Source organism: Zingiber officinale, chromosome 5B (assembly GCF_018446385.1).
Source record: "Zingiber officinale cultivar Zhangliang chromosome 5B, Zo_v1.1, whole genome shotgun sequence".
In the NCBI taxonomy this organism is placed as follows: Eukaryota; Viridiplantae; Streptophyta; class Magnoliopsida; order Zingiberales; family Zingiberaceae; genus Zingiber; species Zingiber officinale.
In genome coordinates this window covers 91,260,060-91,280,175 of record NC_055995.1, presented here as the reverse complement: position 1 = coordinate 91,280,175, position 20,116 = coordinate 91,260,060, and the positions used below count along the sequence as shown (strand labels likewise).

The following is a 20,116-nucleotide window of genomic DNA, read 5'->3' as shown; positions in this document are numbered from 1 at the left end:
AAATGATTAATTGCATAAACCCTAAACTTTCATAGGGCCATGACAATGGTGCAGCAACGGCAAGACACCTTCTCACCTTTTAGACATCTAAAAATTAAATTTTATTTTTAATAAATTAATAAATAAATTTTCTTTAATGGACTTATAAACACTAAATTATGCTGAACTATATACACTTCTTTACTGAACGGTTAACTTATAAACACTAAATTATACTCAACTATAGACACTTCTCAATTAACACCAATGGCAATTATTATTCAAATTAATCGACATAAACTAGACCCTATAATAAATTTTTACCCGAGATTCCGTATTAATTTGATCCTTAAGGTACCTCCGATTAAGAGGAGACAGAATCACTTTTTATGATCCAGGGAATGTATCACTCGTATTAATACGGTTGGATCGTGACCGCGATCCAACTGTAAATGGTTGCGATCCCTTCTTGACTTTATCATCCCCACCAGATTATAATTTTTGTTCAGAATAGACGACCATCAAAGGTCTCTGGACAACCTCCGACCGTCCACTCCGAACAAAAACTATAACATGGTGAAGACGGTGAACCTAAAAAGAGATCATAACAATTTACGATCGGATCACGGTCACGTTCCAAAAATAAATGTGAAAAAAAAAATGATCCAGGAGATCTATTCTCGATTAAGAGTACCACCAATCAGGAGACTCCGTGTTTATTTTGCATGTATAAAACATATTAATGGAGACAGAGAATACACGTATTTATTTTTGTATCCCTAAGTACATAATTAACAGAGGCATCTAATAAAAATACGATAAATTATCTCAACCAATGTGATTTCAAGTAATCATTACAGTTCAAAACCACTTCATGGACGTAACCAACAGCCACAACAATTAAACAAAATCCCGGAATAAAAACACCTAAAGAAATAACAATAGTGACCCAAGAGATTCAGAATATGTCGACAATCCTAGAGATAAAATATAGTAGAAAAGCTCATCCAACTACCAAAACTGCTTTCTAGCAGAAGTATATTTTTTTCTCTCCCCATAAAACCAGTAAAAAGGTCTTCATCATCTGGAAAATCTCTCCCGTTCAGACTTCAGAGGCGATCAGCTGTAGGAGCTTCAGTTTCGGGCACTGTGTTCTCAGCCTTGTCATGCCTATAATGAAGTCGTTGTAAGAACTTAATTAAAGTTATCAGAAATGAAGGGGAAAACATATCAACCACAAGGAATGTATAAGAATAAACTGGATAATTATTGGTAGGCAAATGAAACATGGGAAGAAATAGGAAAATTTTCCAAAAGACATCTGAAGTTAAGAATTTTCCAAGTGCACATGAATTCAGAAGGGAGTTTTAAATACACTTGATTTTCAATTCTCAGATTTTCAAATCCATGATTAACCGAATCATGGTTCTTGTGCATGAGTGGAACAGGGAGTCTGACTAAGGGGTATTTGAAGACTTCGAAAGGGGAACTGCACCGTTGTGAATTTCTAAAACCAGGTACATCCCTTGGAAAATTCTCAACTTTAGGTGTGCCCTCTGAGATGAAGAAAAAATTAAGAATTGAGGTTACCAAGTATCATTACTCTGCATAAGGCTTGAAGTACTAGCTAATCTGAACAAACAACAACCATGCTATGTTGGAGAACAGGGTTCCTTCTCCAGAGCTCCTCAGGCATCCATCCATCAAAAATAATTAACCTCGATAGGTGTTATTACAGACCAAATGTGAAATGAGCTTCTTATCAGTTAATTCTCTCCCAATCACACAGCAAATTTACATCACCATATTGTATCTGTTTAGTTTTCCATGCATAGCTTTTCATCACCACACATAACAAAATAGATAGTTAAGGGATATCTGGAGTGGTTATATGAAAGGCATTGGTCGTGAGTTTACAATGCTATTTTGCTAATAGGTTATAAGTTGAATACATATATACAATCCTGATAAGCTGTTCACCGTTCCATGCGCGACTGCGACGTGGCACCTGCAACGTCAGATTTTTTTTTAAAAAAATCTTTTATCTTTCTTTTCCTCTCTAGCGATGTATTTCTTTCTCCGAAATTAGGTTTCGCGAGTCGAGAGAGCTTCTCGAGCACCATTGCAGGCGACACCGTCCCTCGCCAAGATTAGGTTTTCCCTTTCCCTCAAGAGCCACGAGACTCCGTCCCTTCGCAGGGAGCCGCCATCCCTCGCCAAGACTATGTTCCTTGATGCAAAAACGTCCCTTCGCACAAATGGGTCTCATTGTCCTCTCCGCGAGACACCGTTACTCATCACGGGCCGGCCTCCGTCCTTTGCCGCCAGCCTATAGGCACCGCCGTGAAATGTTGTCTAGTATGATTCAAGTCCATCCTTCCTACCATAGGCACTTTGAAATTCATTAGGATTACTGTTGTTATTTTATAACATTTGACTATAGAATTTACGTCATTTGAACCCATTAGAATTTACATGGTTACCTTATTTGACAACATTTGTTATTTTGCTGACACTATTATTCTCTTTGGCTAAAAGTCGTAAGGTTTACATGGGACGATGTCCATTAAATCCTACTCTTTGGTTCATCAAACAGAGTGGTTGTAACTCCCAGTAAGGTGGATCAAGGAGCAGGTTAGTTAATCCTCAAAATAATGTTGGGATTATGTTGTTTGAAATAGAGGTCGTTTGCATATTATACCTAGTCAGATCCTTCTGGAACCTTCAATATAATACCGCAGATTGTCCATTTTATGATCTTTATCACTTCTACATTTGTCATGCTTATTAAATACACTATTGCCTATGTTTCACTTATAATCATTAAAGATTTTTTCCTTTCATTTTTTTGCCATTTACGAAAAAAAAATGTTTAATTTTTCAATGTAATCGCTTCTCAATGTTATCGCTTCTAATCTGGATAGAGAATTTGGGTGTCCTAGGTTCTAATAGTCATTGACTAAGTTTGTCATGATTTGATCAGCATCTACGAGTTCTATAAGCATGTATTCATTAGTTATGCTTTGATGATCGAGTAGTAGTTAAGCTTGGAAAATGTCAAGTTTGTTTTCTTCTATAGAGATATAATATTCGTAAACTTGATTCTGAATAGTTGCGATTAACTTAGTAGGAGTGAAATTGTCATAAATTCATTGATAATTATTTACTAGTTTCATCTTACCCTAAAATTTCATAGGAGATCATCTTCCTTCGAACGTAAATTTTAAATCCTAGTAAAGATAAGATCAAGCCTAGTACCAGCAATGTGAATAAGTTTTTATTTTGATAACTTTTATTTTTTTGGTTGAATAATTTCCAAGAAACTTGCAAAACAATGTTTCTTTATATCAAAAAAAAAAATGGTAAGTTGTTTCATTTTAAGTTCTAATCTTTTGTTTATACAAGATTCTAAATATTATTTTAATATAGGGAAAAATATATGTTGTCTTTGTTGGACGTGAACCGGATATTTATGACACGTAGGTAGAAGCATCTTGTCAAATTAATGGCTTTAAGGGCGCTATATACCCGTCTTTCAAAAGTGGAGAGTAGTCCGAAAGAGCTTTTTAGGCACATCTGGATAAAAAATCTGCACCCACTTCCTTTACATCGAGTGGAAACGAAATTTCATGTGCAACTTCAATTTCAAGATCAAGTTCAAATTCAAGGAGAAAACTTTCAAAGTCTGAAAAAATAACTAAGTTGAAAGACGCATTATAAGAGGAAAAACAGCATTAGATTCTCTGCAAATTAGTAATGATGATTGAAATATGTACTTGTGAACTCATGCCCAAATGCACCATAATTAAAATCAATCAAGTTGCAATGAAGAAGATGAGCATGATTGGACAAGAATTTTGAATTGTTAAATCAACCGTGCATTTGGGCAAGAGTTCCCAAATACATATTTCAATATATAGCATCTTTCAACTTAGTTATTTTTTCAGACTTCAAAAGTTTTCCCCTGAACTGAACTTTATCTTGAAATTGAAGTTGCACGTGAAATTTCGTTTCCACTCGATGTAAAGAAAATGGGCGCATATTTTTTATCTAGGTGCATAAAAAGCTCTTTCTACCTCCTCTCCACTTTTAAAAGACTGGTGTATAGCTTAAAGCCATTAACTTTACTAGATGCTTCTACCGACGTGTCATAAATACCTCTAACAAAGACAACATATGTTTTCTCCTATATTAAAACAATATTTAAAATCTTATATAACCAAAAGATTAGAACTTAAAATGAAACGACTTACCATTTTTTGATATAAAGAAGCGTTGTTTTGCAAGTTTCCCGTAAATTGTACAACCAAAAGAATAAAAGTTATTAAAATAAAAATTTATTCACACCGCTGGTACTAGCCTTCATCTTATTCTTACTAGGATTTAAAATTTACATTCGAAGGAAGATGATCTCCTATGAAATTCTAGGGTAAGATGAAACTGGTAAGTTCTCAATAAAATAATTATCAATGAATTTATGACAAATTGTCACTGGCTCACTCCTAAGTTAATCTCAACTATTTAGAATCAAGTTTACGAATATTATATCTCTATGGAAGATAACAAACTTGACATTTTCCAAGCTCAACTACTACTTGATCATCGAAGCATAACTAATGAATACATGCTTATAGAACTTGTAGATGCAGTTCAAATCATGGAAAACTTGGTCAATGAATATTAGAACCTAGGACATCCAAATTCTCTATCCAGATTAGAAGCGATGACATTGAAAAATTAAACATTTATTTTTGGTAAATGACAAAAAAAATTAAAGGAAAAATCTTTGAATGATTATAAGTGAAACATAGGCAATAGTGTATTTAATAAGCATGACAAGTGCAGAAGTGAAAAAGATCATAAAATGGACAATCTACGATATTATATTAAAGGTTCCAAAACAATCTGACTAGGTATAATATGCACACAACCTCTATTTCAAACAACATAATCCCAACATTATTTTGAGGATTAACTAACCTGCACCTTGATCCACCTTGCTGGGAGTAACAACCACTCTGTTTGATGAACCAAAGAGTAGGATTTAATGGGCATTGTCCCATGTAAACTTTATGGCTTCAGCCAAAGAGAATAAGTGTCGGAAAATTAACAAATGTTATCAAATAAGGTAACCATGCAAATTCTAATGGGTTGAAATGATGTAAATTCTATAGTCAAATGTTATAAAATAACAACATTAATCCTAATGAATTTCAAAGTGCCTTCTGTAACTCCCAAATATGATAGGAAGGATGGACTTGAATCATACTAGACAGCATTTCACAGCAGTGCCCACAGGCTGGGGCGAAGGACGGAGGTCGGCGGCACGCAATGAGGAAAGGCGTCTCGCGGAGAGGACGGCGAGACCCCTTTGTGCGAAGGACATTTTCGCGGTGAGGAACGGGGTCTTAGCGAGGGATGGGGCCTCCCTGCTAAGGGACGGCGTCTAACGGCTCGTGAGGGAAAGGGAAACCCTAATCTCGGCGAGGGACAACGTCTCGGCGAGGACGATGTCACCTGCAATCGCGCTCAGACGGGAGAAGCTCTCTCAGCCAGCGACAATGAAAACCTAATTTTGGAGAAAAAATACATCACGAGAGAGGAAAAGAAAGATAAAAAAAATTTAAAAAAAAAAAATCTAACGTGGCAGGTGCCATGTCGCAGTCGCGCACAGTCACGCAAAAAGCGGTGAGTAGCTTATCAGGATTGTGTGTGTGTGTGTGTGTGTGTGTATTGGCCACCTCCCGTGAGCACATGAGTGCACGCAGGGTGCTCGAGCCCTACATGCACTCAGGCGCTCACGATGGGTATCCAGCATAATAGCATAATATATACTGATTTTTGGTAAGTCTTATCAAGATTTGCTGCATTTAAGACTACTAACATCCAGCATCTAAGGCCAACACACCAGGAACACTATTGTTCAAGATTAGATATTATCCATCTCATCACAAGGAGTGTTGATCATTGATGTATTAGATCACATTTCTGATATTCAGCAAAGTACCAATATTTGCTAGCCAACTTGTTAAACTCCAACTTCGATACATGTATATATAGACAACAATTCTTGTGTTTTGGTCGATCCCCGGGGTGTCACTGCCTGGGGTTAACGTCTCCGCCATGCACTTTCCACCTGTGTACCTACATTTACCTCCCTCCATATCCGTAGGACCGGCTCTAGGGGGGCGCTGATGTGGCGGTTCCACATTTTTTTTTTTTTTTTTATTTTTTTATAGACAACAATTCCTTCAAGCATTAGCATCACATTAAGCTTATCACCATACCATCAAAATTTGTTTGGTTGGCTGCAATTGTTCGTTAGATTGCGAGGTCACTGCGATTATTGCATCAAATTTATGGATCATTTTCCATACAACTCTGTCAAGTGAGGGACTAGTTTTTTTCCCCTACGATTCATATATGAAGGGATCAGATATTGCACCCATGCTACAGACAAAATTCTAGGAGACAGCTCTCTATCACATCTACATTACCATTGATCATGACAAAAAGTTTTAGAAGCAACTCTGTCAGTGTCAGATAACTAGATCCATACATGCCAGCTAAACAAATCAAGATCGATCAGCAGTGTGACTAGTTTGTAAGGTGGATACCTAGATCCACACATGTACCAGGTACACAAAACAAGACTCAGAAGCATATATATATATATATATATATATGTTTTGTCTTGCCATGCTATATTGGATATGACAAGATAGATTCACCCACTTACAGAAGTATCTTCATACGGATTCAAACCCTACACATTGGCAGAAGTTCCTCCAGACCTACGTCTCTTACCACTAGACCAAGCCACTGCTGGTAGTTGCTGGTTAATTTCATTTTTCATATTTAAAGAAAACTGTTAGAGCGCATATATTCCTAATTTCCTAGGAGGTGAGCTGAAACGAGTTAAAACTTCATCATAAAGGTAGCACAGAATAAAAAAAAAAAAAATCAAGTTGATAATATCACTGAGGGCCAGCAACATGTGTCAACCATCTGAACTGGCGCCTGATTCATAGATTGAACAGTTCGTTCAGTGGAATATGTTCTCGAATCTTTCTTCACATCTTGTTAATATTTCACCAAAAATCAGATATAACCAAGTTGTTAGCTTGTCAAACAAATGCATGACGGAAGCATGCATCTATTGATACCAAGGGAAAAACCTACGAGCACATTGCCATAACTAACAGTGTCCCAGATCACATGGAAACTAAGAACGAAATCTAAAAAAATTAAAGGGGGGGAAATTGGCAATCACGCAAAAAGGAAATTTTAATTTTGATCGTAGTTGAGATAAAGGAATTAAGAGTCAGACCTCGGAGGAGAAGAAGCCTCAGTGGTAAGCGGTTTCCTCCGAGCCTTATCGCTATCTGCGCTGCCATTACTAGTTTCAGATCCCTTCTTGCCAAAGGAAAGACTTTCACGGTGTACATCACGGATCTTCATGGATTCAAGCTTCTCTTCTATCTCCTTCCAATCTTGTCCCTTTTCGGCCAAAACCTCTTCTCGTGGACGAGCTGCTCCAAAGGGATTCGAGGCCTTGCTCTTCTTCTCAGGAGATACCATGTTCTGCTCACCTTCGACTGGTTTTAAATTCTCTCCATTGGATAGAGGCAAGGAGCGGGGCTGTAACACGATCCTACGCCTTCCTCCGTTGCGTGGTTCCTCTTCCTTTTTCCACCCATCAGGAGCCGCAAAATCCTTCTTTCTTCCCCAGGTTTCAGAATCAGCCCGGCCGCTGTCGGATCCCTCCTTGTTAAGCATATCGTAACCGCGCACTATCTCTCTGGATCCACTCAATCCGCCGCCCCTCGGCGGGGCAACGCTTTTGTTTGAGATCCAGCTGTTCGATTCGTCCGCCCTAGAATGCGACTCAAAGGAGACCCTTCCGCCGCCTACCCTCTCCCTCCTTTCCGGCATGGAAGACTTCTTGGCGGCGCCCCAGTCGTCGATCTCGTCGGCGCGGGATGGCTCAAGCTCCCGGTTGGATCCGCCGAACCCACCCCTCCTGGGCTCGTCAGAAACCCTAGCCGAGCCCCAACGATTGGGGTTGGCCTCCTCCCCGTTCGCCCGGCCGCGGGCGCCGTAAGAGTACCCGAATCCGCGGGAGGAGGAGCGCTCGAGCTCCTCGGCGGAGCGCTCGCGGGGGCCGGTGGGCAGCGCGAGGAGCTCTTCCGGGGTGAGCGCGGCGGGGGCAAGGGCGCGGCCACCGGCGCCGTAGGAGACGGGCTTGCCGGTGGTGAACTCGGCGAGGGAGACGGGCTGCGCCTTCTTCTTCTTCTTGGAGGTCCTGGAGGCGGCGGCGGTGGCGAGGGAGGGGAAGTCGGGTTGCTGCTGCAGCCCCGGCAGCGGGGCGGAGAAGTCGAGGTCGTTGCCGACTGAGGAGGCCGCGTCGTGCTCCTCGGCGTCCAACGCCCACGCGCCAGGCTTCGACCACGCCGACACCGAAGCCGCCATCGTTATCGTCTCTCTCGCGCGCGAAGCCAACGATTTTTCGACTCGATGCGATAAGAATCTTTTCCACGCGCCCAACAAATAGTCGGCGTTTGCGTTTCTAGACTGGTCTCCTTCTCCAAGAATTACATACCTGCCACTACAGCTGGCTGGATAGTATCCACGTGGCACCGGGCAACATGTACTTGGCTAAGTTAATCTGTCAGCTAAGTCCACACATGTTCATAAAATAAAATGTGCACGTTTAAATTTAATTGATAAGCTAATTCATTAATTCCAGATAAATCATACAAATTAAAAATAAGATATGGACATGAACTGAACCGCAGACTTCATTAGCCAACATAAGATACTCAAGAACAGCAGTTTAAATGCAAGTTTGTAAATCACAATTTTTCTGATTTGATTTTTGTTCCTTGAGAAACTGACTTCCAATCTCATCACTTACAGAAATGTGCATGGAAAGAAAAACCACAATTGAGACATCATCTGCATTTCTTCACTGAGGATGTGGAAAGCTGAACTTTGAGAGGAATAACTGGTATTGGATCAACCACTGTGAATCCATTTATTCTTCATCTGGAAAATATTTATCTTCCTAGTGGATGGACTGTAAACTAATTGTCACCTTTCCCTTTGGAGAAAAACCGGCTAAATCCACGCCCATGCTTCTCAGGAAAAGCATTTGGAGAAGAGGATCCAGGAGACCTATGCTTTTGGAGCTTAGAGTTCAATGGTGATTTCAGAAGATGACTTGCTTCGGCATCTGATTGGTTAATAGGAGAGCAAGGTCCATCCAAGAGAAGTTCATTGACTGTTACTGGTGTACTTTCTGCCTCAGGCACTGATTGTGTTGTTTTGTTTAAGGCAACAGGGACGTCTGCATCTTGATCATTCATTTGATGTATAGTATTTGGACAAGGCTCCAATTTCTCTGTTGGCGGTCGCAGTGCTTGCAATTGCCTCCCCAGAAGAAGTATGGTTTCTTGGCACTCGACCAGCTTCTCTGTTGCCGCTGCTATGTCTTTCTCCTGTTAGGGAACCAGAATGTTGCTATGAGATCTGATAAGAGGTGCACGAGTATTTTTAATATTCAATCAACAAAACTGAGGTTGTTCTTTTTGCCCTAGTCTAATTTATGAATCTGTGAATGTTGTGAGGACTTTGACTATCGTTAGATTTTAGATGCTAACTAGAGAAAATTAGAGAGTTTAATCCGTCGACCAATTTGAAAGACATGAATCACAAATATGAGAACAAAAGAATGACTAAGTGCATTGCAAAATAAGGATTGTCGGCCAGTTTCCAAGGCATAAATATTAGAGTTCAAGAGGCAGAGATGGGTATACAGATGATAGGACAATCTTAATGCTTGCAAAAGGTTCCACAGTTGACAATGTCATCATTTAAAACAACACAAAAGAAGAAGGCAACTAATAGGATGGACAGAAAAAGTGTACATGACCTGATTTTTGATAGTATCAGCATCAGAATCTGAGATTCTTGTGCTTTGCTCAGTCCTGTATTTAATAAATAAAAAAAGAAAAAAAATCAAAGATAGAATTCACAAGTAAATGTGTAAACACCAAATAAACAAACATAATTCACACATTCAACAACTGGAGTCTAGATAATCTCTAACCTCTCAGTTTTCTCTTGAAGTTCTTTCAATTTAGCTAAATCATCCTGATGAAGTTCCCTTTCTACCTGAAGCTCATTGTTCAAAGTTTTGACTTCTATATGTAGTTGATCCACTTCAGCTTCCAATTCATTAGTGCGTGATTCCAGCAAATTATATGACACAGTCATACACTTTAATTGAGTTTCAGACAAACTGTTTGATTTTTGGCTTGCAGCCAATTCAGATTTAAGCACTTCCAGCCTTTGTTCAGTTCCAATGAGTCGAGTTTTTGTCGCCTCCAATAATTCAGTGTAAGTAGAAAGTTCAACTTGCAATTTTTCTTTTTCTATCCTCATCTGTTGAACTTCCTCCAAGGATAGCTGAGTCATCATGTTTCTTTCTTCACAGTTTTCACCATTAGGCCCTTCAATCTCTGGATGAGAGGAAGATTGAGTTAAAGCATTAAAACTGCCTGAAACATTCTCATCTGTCAGTTCTTGCTGTGTCACTCCATTCTCTAGTAATGTTACCTTGTCTATACAATCTGAACTATTGCCTTCCCATTCAGACCTCATACCAAATATAATTCTTAAACCCAATTTACTGGCTTCAGATAAAACCTCTGATAAAACACCTATAAGACCACTCAAGCTTTCTTCATTGCAGACAATTTTCTTGACATAATGAGAGAATTGTTGGATTTTTTCACTTAGTCCTTGAACATCAGATGACCTATACTGTGGTTCTGCAGCCTCTTTACCAAGAAATAATACAAAATTTTGAATCTCAGATATTGCATTCTTAACTTCCTGATTTAAGAAATGTTTATCATCAGGGAATGAATCGTTCTCCTTTTCAGAATAAATGCGGATATTAATAAGCTCATCCATGTCGGTATTGCTTGATTGTTTATCACAAGAAGCATCTACTATATTGCTTTCTTTGATGACACAGCTAACAGAGTGCCCAAGCAATTTTTCCTGTGTGTCCTGTATAATGTTTCTTATATCATCAAGGACTTTAGCAGCGTCAATGTCTTGAGGCAGAGACTCAAAAATAGAAACAATTCTTGACTGCAGCTTTACCAAGGGAGAACCAAGCTCATTCCTTTCAAGTTCTCCTTCATTATCAGGAAAATGACCATTTTCTCTTTTTCCTGACATCAGCAGTTCTGTTTTGGTATTATCATTCTGGACATCTAATGTACCAACATCAGCATTTTGAGTTTCCACTATATCAAACTCATGGGAACTAGCTGTGGCCCTCATGTCCTTGGGCCGAGATGTCAAACAAGCTAATTTCTCCATCTCTAGAAAATCATCCATAAGTTCCAGATTAGTCTCTTTTTCCGAACTGAATTGTGATTGATCTGGCAATAATGTTGTTGCCAAAGATTCAGAATAAGTTGTATCCACATCAGTTCCATCTTCAGACGTGGAGGTGAAGCTTCGGGGGTTGCTTTCATATTGTCTTAAGGTAGAATCGAAAGAGATGTCAATGCTTGGTTTTGGTGAGATCTTATGTTGGCTGAAAGACCGAAACTGCGCTTCCACACTCTGAAGCCTGCTTGCTGTTTTAGCAAACATACTTCTTGTAATCTGTAACTCACCGTTCCGTTCTGACAAAGCCTCTGTTAGCATTTTTGTTTCTTCCTCAATTGCATATAAACGGGCAGTAAGAAATTCATTTTCCTTTTTCAGTGAGTGGATGCTATCAGAAGCATAATCAGCAGCAGTTGGCATGAGATGCAGGCTAGGATTCCTAGAAGGTGACCGTCTCAGCTTACTCTCAGCATTGTCACGGCCTAAATTCTCCACCTCTAGCTTCATTTGTGCCAACGCAGCAGGCCCAGGAAGTTTTTTCCTAACAAGACATCGTAACCTTTGGCATTCTGCTTCCAACTTAGATATTTTCTTGACATCCTCCAAATGTTGCTTGTTGGTTACATCAGCAGACTTTATGCTCATACTTTTTTCTTCATTCCGAATTTCAAGCTCCTTTGAAATAACATGCAGCTCATATTTCAGCGAACGAATTTCCTTTTCACAAGATTGAATATTGATTTTTAACAATTCAATTTCAGTGTCAGCTTCCATTTTCTGATTGTTAACTTCCATAAGGATATCTGAACGCTCTTGAAGAGATCTTGAAAGTGCATCATTTTCAGCAGAAGCTCTAAGTAGTTCCTGCTCAAAATCAGTAAGCTTTTCTTCGAGCCCAGCTTTGACCTTTTCCCATTGCTTGGTTTTGGCAAAGACAACATCATGTAGTTTTTGTTCGCTTTCTTCCTTCACATTCCTTATCTGCTTCATGCACTCTTTTAGGGCACCATCAAGATGAGATGCACGCTCTTCAGCTGTAAGCTTCAACAGCGTGACAGATTCAAGTTGATTCTTCAGTGCAGATGATTCAGCTTCGGCCTTTTCCCAACCTACACATATAAAAAGGAAATGACCATTATCAATATTCAAATTAAAAGGAATTTAAAAAGTGATATTTCAGATAGGTTTCTGCAGTTTGACACTAATCCTTTGAAATTTCCTTTTTATAATTTAGCTTTGAAGTTTGTGCTTCAATCATAAAAATCCTGAATTTGAAACTAAACTATAGACTTCTGTGGCTAATTTTAGGTTTTCATCTAGTCAACGGCAAAAATAGTAGTAAGATCAACTTCTAAGAATAATATAAAATTTCCCTTTTGAGGGGGAAGGATCTGAATAAGCAACTACAAGATATGCAAGTAAAGGATTCTAGAAGAAGTAATTAAAACTAATACAACTTAAAGTGTCCTAGTACTCATAGCAAATCAATGAGCTTCTCACCAAGCAATCTTCTAGATGATAGGTCCTTGTACACCTGGAAGAGTCGTCATTATACTCCTGGAATAGTGGTGCATATATTATTTTGGTCCTTGTACTCACTTGGATCAGGCAGTGTCTCAATAGGTCAAGTCTTTAAGATAAGAGGATACCAAGCTTGGTGTGTATGTGAGTCTATGTAACTGGGATTTGTATACCATCTAAAATTAGTAAGGGTAGATCATACATGAACAGACCAAGTATTGGAGATGAGAGCAGGTGTTGTGTTCAAATTCTACCAGAGCAAGACTTAGTAAGTCCCTACATTAGTGCTTGGCTCTCTAGTTCTTTCCATCATATACACCAACATGGAACACTTAACCTGTTGGATATTTACCCATATTTAGCATATTCCAACTAACCCATCAAAAGTTAACTGTAGTATTACGAATTTTGTTGGATGACAATGTTACAAAATGGTCTCTTTTGCTCCACCAATGTTATTCCTGTACAATGATGCAAGGGTAGAAATTAATACCTAAAATGGCTTCTTCAGAAACTTTAACGTGTTGCTTGACTAGATTATCTTTAGTTGTTATCTCATTTTCTGCTGCAGATAATTTTTCATTTAAGATCTTCACTTGATCTTCCAGATCAATAAGGCTTGCATATGTCTCAGCAGATATTTGTACATAGTTAGTGATGTTGCTGACATCCTGCAAATAAAGCAAAGTGAAGCAAGTGATCATGTATGATGAAATAATCGAATCAATATGATGAAGCAATTAGCTTGACTCACAAATTAGAAGGATAAAATTCAATAACTGCAAAAATCATGCAGTTCGATCAAGACATTACTATTGAATGATGATCATTTAGCTTCAAGAATTTAGGCATCATCTTCATCATCATAAAGTAATGAATTTAGTACTATATATGTGAGTGTGAATGATGTCATCTCTTAACATGGGTTTTGCTATCCCAAAATGTTGGAATGATGATGGTGGGGTTTCATCACTACCAAAAATAGAAATCCCCAAATAGTTGGGATTGTGATGGTTGTGGTGGTGATTGGTGAATAATGATCACTAGAAATGTGAAAATGCACATCTTGCTGCTCTGATGTAAAAAATATATATGAGAATTGGATTATGGAAGTATCTATATTTGTAAGTGTAGTATAAATAACTAGTGTATCTTGATTGCAAACTTGGGTTCAGATTATAATATCGAATAAAAAAATAAAAAACAAAAACAATCAGATATAATTTGCCCGATTTTTCTGGTGCTACACAATGCTGCAAAAGAGTCAGAAGTAATTACTACCTTTTCAGATGACTTCTTCTTCCAGGGCCAACTTCTCCGATCCATCACCCACTAAGTTGCCTATTGCCGCTGTTGTAAATTTGCTTTAAAAAGTAGAAGCACAAATGCACAATGGATTCCAAAACAAAAATTGGAATGGCATAGTATTATGAGATGATAATGATAAAGGTATAAGTTGCAAACCGAATAACTAGGATAATTAACATTAAAACAAAAATCAATGATATTTACTGAAAGGTTAAGTTATCAGAAGAAATTGAACGTATTTCAAAGTAGTAAGAAATATCAGACAATGACACCTTTCTTGTTCAAAAAAGAAATAAAATCAATGATATTGACTGAAAGGTCAAAGTTATCAGAAGAAATGAGAAGTATCACAAAGTAGTTAAAAATTTTAAAGTGACACCTTTCTTGTTGAAATAAATAAATAATATTTACGGAAAGGTTTAAGCTATCTGAAGAAGTGAAAAGTAGCAAAAAGTAAGCAAAAGAATTTCAAAAAAGAGACACCTTTATTATTCAAAATCCAAATATAGACGGTCACGGTACTAATTTATCTTCATAAAGTAAGATATCATGGTAAACTAGAAACAAAACATGTTATCCATTAAGGCTCTGTCAGAAATTAAAACCGAGAGATGATCATGCAAGTAATACCTTGTAATCGATTTCTCTATAATTATGGTCCAGTTCAGGTGAAAAACAACTTTCCATCATTGAAAACCTCAAATCAAACTTTATCATTAAATCTCCGAAACAAGAATAAATAGTATGGTAGACTATCATGAACAAGAATCCCTAATAGTTTATGCATCAATGCAGGTTTGCCATTGATGCCTGCAGGAAGACGAGTTAGGAAAGAAGAAAATTAAGAAGGTGTGGGTGTTTGGAAGACTTCCACAGACACTGTAGAAGAAATGGACCAGAGGTAGTTGAACTACATTTAAATTGCGTGGGGGCATGAGGTGTTATTGACTTGGACAATCAATTAAAGATTTCCAGTCTGGAAGTATATGGTAGAAGCATACCTGCGTAGATAACTGTTCGCGCACCTGCCTAGAGAAAGAATGCTTCAGAAGCAACCCTAAGCAGATAACATTAAGAAGGCCAGCTCACCGTGTTCCTTCTATTTCTCGCTAATTTATTATTTTTAACCTTATTTATCATCTCACAATTCTTACTGCAAGAGCACAAGGGTTTCCGCTTGCTTCATGAAGTTTAAAACCTTTAATCGGAAAAAAAATAACTCTAAAATCATAGAAAAAGATTAAGAACTGAGTCGGAGTTTGTTCAAAAGCTATTCAAAGGAAAGAATTTTTTGCCCCTTTCGGTTAAAGCGACCAGTAATATGCTAACAAGAAAAGTTAGGGAAGAGAAACACAGCTACAAGCATCGGAAAAGGCGTCGGAAAATCCAAAAATTGAATCCGTCGCATACCCAATGAAATGTAGGCAGATTTAGCGAGAAAACTATCCCCTTTTCGCTGTCTGCCGATCCTTCGCCTTACGCTTCAGATTCGGTATACGATCAACGAAATCCAGTGCCGAAATGCGGGAGGAAGTACGGAAGAGAAGGAAGCAGTTGCTGCTTCGCCAGTTCCTTCGCTCTGCTTCCTCCTGTCGCGGCTTCAGGTTCCCACAGCGGCTACGGGAGAGACAAAAGTGAGTTTAATGAGCGTCCAGTACGTCACAGAGCGCCACGTAAGAAGGGCCCCACGGCTCCGTCCAACTACAGCGTGGTGTGTTGTTAGTGTTACCGTGGAAATATTAATTCGGAAAAATAGATATTTTTCAAAACGGAGAAAATTCCACTTTGCCCCCACAACGTTTACCAAAGTTTGTTTAATATCTTATAATTAAAAAAACGAAATTACATCACTTTATTCCGTAGAAAATTTTTAATTTATTTCTTTAATCTAAATATGTATTATTAATTTTACTTTTAAATTCTAATATATAAAAATAAATTCCTATATCTGTCGTATTTGAAAATTACTGGGGCAAAATAATAAAAGTGTAAGTTACAGATCGGACGGCCTTTCATCACCGACGGTTGGAATCGGTTACCCGGTCTATTTTTTCCGGTCATTTTTTACGATGTCCTTAAACACAGTAATAGAGCTTCGTCGCTCTCCGACGATCGGCGTGAGCGGCCCGGTTGGCTTCTCCGAAGGGGATCCTAGGTCCGGGCGGCGAAAGCCACTGCCGGCGGGTGAACCAACCGCGAGGCGGCGGTCGCTTTCGGAGAGGGAGGAAGACAAGCCGACGGCAGGGACTGGGGCTCCACGCGGAGTGGTAACCGACAGATCGCTGGCAGTGGCGCCCACGACCGTCCGATCGACATCTGACGGCTAGCGGGTTGGCGGGTTGCCGGAAGGGAGCAGAGGACAGGGGATCCGTCACGTCGCCTTCAAGCACGGTTTGCATGATTGGAATATTGTGACGGCAGAGTAGCACGTGACATGGACATCGGATACTATAGTGGGCCTAAAACGCATGTAAAAAAAGGATAAAGCCCAAACTCCCCTGTTTTCTCACCTTCCTAACGTCAGAAATAATTATGAAATTTTTGGAAAAAATAAAAAAGATGCTTCTTGTTTCACCTCCTTTCCAAAAACACTAAAAAAAACATCAATATTTTTTTTTACTGAACCATGTAAAAAAGTTCAGTATTACCCATTTTAAACACTTAATTTTCATAATTTTTAAAAATACCCGTTATATAAGAAGAGGTATATTCCAAAAATGCTATGTATTTTTGGAAAATGCTAAAAAAAATATTCAGTAACAACTATGGGTAATTATTATAAATTATAGTAGCTAAACTACTACTACAATTTAGATATTTTTTAAATAAAAAATAAGATAGAGTGGTGTTTAATATTTTTTCAATACAAAAATTGGAGAGAATGATATTATTTGAAGTAATAAAATACTCTAAATGAAATAAATACTTTCATAAATTAAGAAAAAATATATATCTATCTTAAAAATTAACGGATTCTGAAACTTAAATATTTAAATTATTTAAATAATAATAATAATAATAAGCTTGCAGCTTGTTCGAGCTTGTCGACTGCTTGGCCGAAGAATCAATCATTGCATCGTCAATAGACAAAATAATAATAAGCTTACAGCTTATTCAAATTCGCAGCTCAGATGCAGGCGCCAGTTAACCATCTTGAAAACAACTATTGTATGATCATCATTATGACAAAAGATGAATACATTCATCCCAGTGTCTCTGTCAATCCGTCCCAATATTGCATGATCATCGTGCACAATTGACAAGTAGCAATTTGCCTAATGAATAAAGGATCCAATATCAAAGTTGGTGGTGGGGTGTAAATTCCTATACAGATATAGCTCATCCTCGTACAATCTTTGCTCTTAATTATTATGATTTATATCACGCAATACAATTGACAAGCAGCAGATCAGAAGAATCAATCATTGCATAGCCAATAGACAAAACCTGTTGGCTTCTTCCTTAGAAAAAACTACACTGATCGGACAAGAGACTTGTTTGGTAATCCAAAGGGAAACAATTACTGCTCTGTATTCACTTATTCACTTTTTTTACTTTAATTGTATTCAATTTTTTTTTAACTTTAATTGAGTAATAATAATTATAATTTTATAATTAAATTCGGATTGTAAAAATGGACACGTGGACCGTCCTCATCTTCCGGTCATGGTGCTCTGTGTGACGTGGCCCCCACCGCTTCCGACGAACAGCAGGCCCACCAGCGGCATCTCCACCTCCTCCCTCGGCACCGTCGCCGGCCACACGAACGCCGGCTTCTCCATCGCTGGATTCGGTGGGGCAGTGTCTCCGGAGAGCACCTGCAGCGCCACCCTCATCGACGGCCTCTTCCGATGGTTCGGGTGGCAGCACGCCAGCGCCAGCAGCAACACCCTCTCCATCTCCGCCTCATCGTACTGGCCTCCTAATCTCCGATCCGCCGCCTCCAGAATCCTCCCCCTGCCGTGCAAATCCCACACCCAGTCCACCAGATACGCCGACTCCGGCGAGAAGCCGTCGTCGTCGTCTTCGACGACGACGACTTGACTCCCCGGCCGCCGGCCGCAGGCGACCTCCATGGCGAACACACCGAACGCGTACACGTCCGTCTCCGGCGCGGCGCGGCCGGTGAAGTAGCACTCCGGCGCCATGTACCCTCTGGTGCCGGCCACCCCCGCCGTCGAGTAGTGTGACTTCCCGCCGCCGCGCTCCACCGCCCGCGCCAGCCCAAAGTCTCCCAGTCGGGCGTCGAACTCCTCGTCCAGCATCACGTTGCTAGCCTTCACGTCCCGGTGGACTACCCGCTTCACGCTTCCGTGGTGGAGGTAGTCCAACGCGGCGGCCACGCCGGCGACGATCCTGTACCTCCTTTCCCAATCCAGAACAGAGCATTCCGAATCCTCACCAAACAGGTACTTATCCAAGCTTCTTCTCCGCAGGTACTCGTACACGAGGAGGAGCTCGCCGGCGTCGTGACACCACCCGATGAGCTTCACCAGGTTCCGGTGAGAGAGCTGGCTGATCGTCGTCACCTCCGCGACGAACTCTCGCTCTCCTCCCCGCGAATTCTTCTGTATTCTCTTCACCGCCACTTCCACGTCGTACTCTTTCAGATATCCTCTGTAAACGGTTCCGAATCCTCCTCTTCCGAGCTGCCTATTTGGATCGAAGTTTCCGGTGGCAATCTTGAGCTCCGACAGCTGAAACTTAACCGGCCGATCGTTGCTAGCCTCGAGGACTAATTCGATATCTCGCCTCACAATATTTCTGTCGTATCGCAAAGCTCCTCTGTTCCTCTTCTTCCAAAGTGTAAAAAACAAGCAAGCAGCGGCGGCGCAGAACGGAGCAACTAAAACAAGCAGCCAGATCGCTTGCCTTCCCTTCTTCTTCTTTGCTCCGGCGGACTCAACGTCGACGGCGCTGAAGTACCAAGATTTGATCTTGTTCAACTGCGACAGATTGCTCGTCGAGCTGGAGAAGCCGACCCACACGTCCTCATCGAGGTGCTGTGACAGATCGAGACCCCATGAAAACCCAAAGACGTTGGAAATCACAGAGGAGCCGTTGATCATGGCGGCCAAGAGTTGGACCAATCCTTCCTCGGCGTCGAACAGAATGATGACTTCCACGTCGATCCCTTGGGAAATGTTAATCCCGACGGCCCCGAACGAGAGCTGCCCCTCCGACGGGATGCCGTTGACGTCGAGCCCCACGTGGTTGTCGTCGAGGTCGCCGGCGTAGTTCCTCCTCGTGTCGAATTCGACGGCAACGGTGCGGTTCAAGGAGCTTCCGTTGGTTTGGCTGCTGAAGGCGCCGAGCCACTGGCCGCTGCTGTCTCCGGCGGGGAGCGCCGGGTTGTTGGTGAGCAGGAAAGTGAAGCCTTCGCCGCCGGGGTGAGTCAGAGGCTGGATGTTGAAGACGAAGGTGGAATTGATCGAAGTGAGAGCAGATCCGTTGCCTCGATGGAGTTTAAAGCTGGAGCTGTACATGACTCTGCTGGACTGGTGCGATTGATTGCCGGAGTTAGGCGTGATCTGGAGAGCACCGCCGGCGATGCTGGTGCCGCCGGCGAAGATGAAATCGGTTGAATTTTCTGCGACGAAGTCGGTGTAGTTGAATTCTAAGCTTCTCATTCGAGCAATTAGGCAGAGGATCAGAAGCAAACAGCAGTGCAGATGGCGGCTGGGAGATCGCATGATCGATTAGAAACCAAACTGCTTGAAGAACAAGATCAAAGTGGAGCTGAAATGCGATCAAGAAGTAGGTAGCCATGTTGGAACCGTTGACAATCAAAATTCAAAGTCGTCGGAAGTGATCGAAAGCGACAAAAATCAACGCCAACGGAACAAAAACGTGTTTTGCAGTTGACATTCGATGGTATAGAAATGGTGATTACCCT

General features: G+C 40.4%; 3 protein-coding genes across 5 annotated transcripts; all 3 read right to left on the bottom strand.

The window, feature by feature from the left end:
• Positions 1–784: 784 nt before the first annotated feature.
• LOC121984982 (eukaryotic translation initiation factor 4B3-like) lies at positions 785–8,529 on the bottom strand. Its single transcript, XM_042538190.1, has 2 exons — positions 7,310–8,529; positions 785–1,149 (listed from the first exon to the last, which is right to left on the bottom strand). The coding sequence occupies exons 1-2, from the start codon at positions 8,449–8,451 to the stop codon at positions 1,089–1,091; spliced, it is 1,203 nt and encodes a 400-aa protein (XP_042394124.1). The 5' UTR covers positions 8,452–8,529; the 3' UTR covers positions 785–1,088.
• A 233-nt stretch (positions 8,530–8,762) lies between these two features.
• Positions 8,763–15,829, bottom strand: LOC121984980 (filament-like plant protein 4). Of its 3 annotated transcripts, none has more exons than XM_042538188.1 (6): positions 15,631–15,829; positions 14,194–14,276; positions 13,406–13,583; positions 10,091–12,500; positions 9,914–9,968; positions 8,763–9,479 (listed from the first exon to the last, which is right to left on the bottom strand). In XM_042538188.1, the coding sequence occupies exons 2-6, from the start codon at positions 14,236–14,238 to the stop codon at positions 9,066–9,068; spliced, it is 3,102 nt and encodes a 1,033-aa protein (XP_042394122.1). In that variant the 5' UTR covers positions 14,239–14,276; positions 15,631–15,829; the 3' UTR covers positions 8,763–9,065. The 3 variants fall into 3 exon arrangements, with proteins under 3 accessions (XP_042394122.1, XP_042394121.1, XP_042394123.1); XM_042538187.1 differs by having other exon boundaries at positions 14,194–14,262; XM_042538189.1 differs by lacking the exon at positions 15,631–15,829 and adding an exon at positions 14,851–15,624 and having other exon boundaries at positions 14,194–14,262.
• Positions 15,830–17,873: 2,044 nt separating this feature from the next.
• Positions 17,874–19,913, bottom strand: LOC121986827 (probable L-type lectin-domain containing receptor kinase S.5). The gene has a single exon (XM_042540763.1). The coding sequence runs from the start codon at positions 19,911–19,913 to the stop codon at positions 17,874–17,876; it is 2,040 nt and encodes a 679-aa protein (XP_042396697.1).
• Positions 19,914–20,116: the final 203 nt, after the last annotated feature.

What these genes read in the sequence shown, in the direction of transcription:
- LOC121986827 (XM_042540763.1), bottom strand. Translation starts at nt 19,913, where the DNA reads ATGCGATCTCCCAGCCGCCATCTGCACTGCTGTTTGCTTCTGATCCTC.
- LOC121984982 (XM_042538190.1), bottom strand. Translation starts at nt 8,451, where the DNA reads ATGGCGGCTTCGGTGTCGGCGTGGTCGAAGCCTGGCGCGTGGGCGTTG. An exon ending in GAGGCTTCTTCTCCTCCGAG is followed by an intron (nt 1,150 to 7,309) that starts GTCTGACTCTTA and finishes ACTTCATTATAG; the next exon opens with GCATGACAAGGCTGAGAACA.
- LOC121984980 (XM_042538188.1), bottom strand. Translation starts at nt 14,238, where the DNA reads ATGGATCGGAGAAGTTGGCCCTGGAAGAAGAAGTCATCTGAAAAG. An exon ending in AGAAGAAGTCATCTGAAAAG is followed by an intron (nt 13,584 to 14,193) that starts GTAGTAATTACT and finishes CTTTATTTGCAG; the next exon opens with GATGTCAGCAACATCACTAA. An exon ending in TTCTGAAGAAGCCATTTTAG is followed by an intron (nt 12,501 to 13,405) that starts GTATTAATTTCT and finishes TTATATGTGTAG; the next exon opens with GTTGGGAAAAGGCCGAAGCT.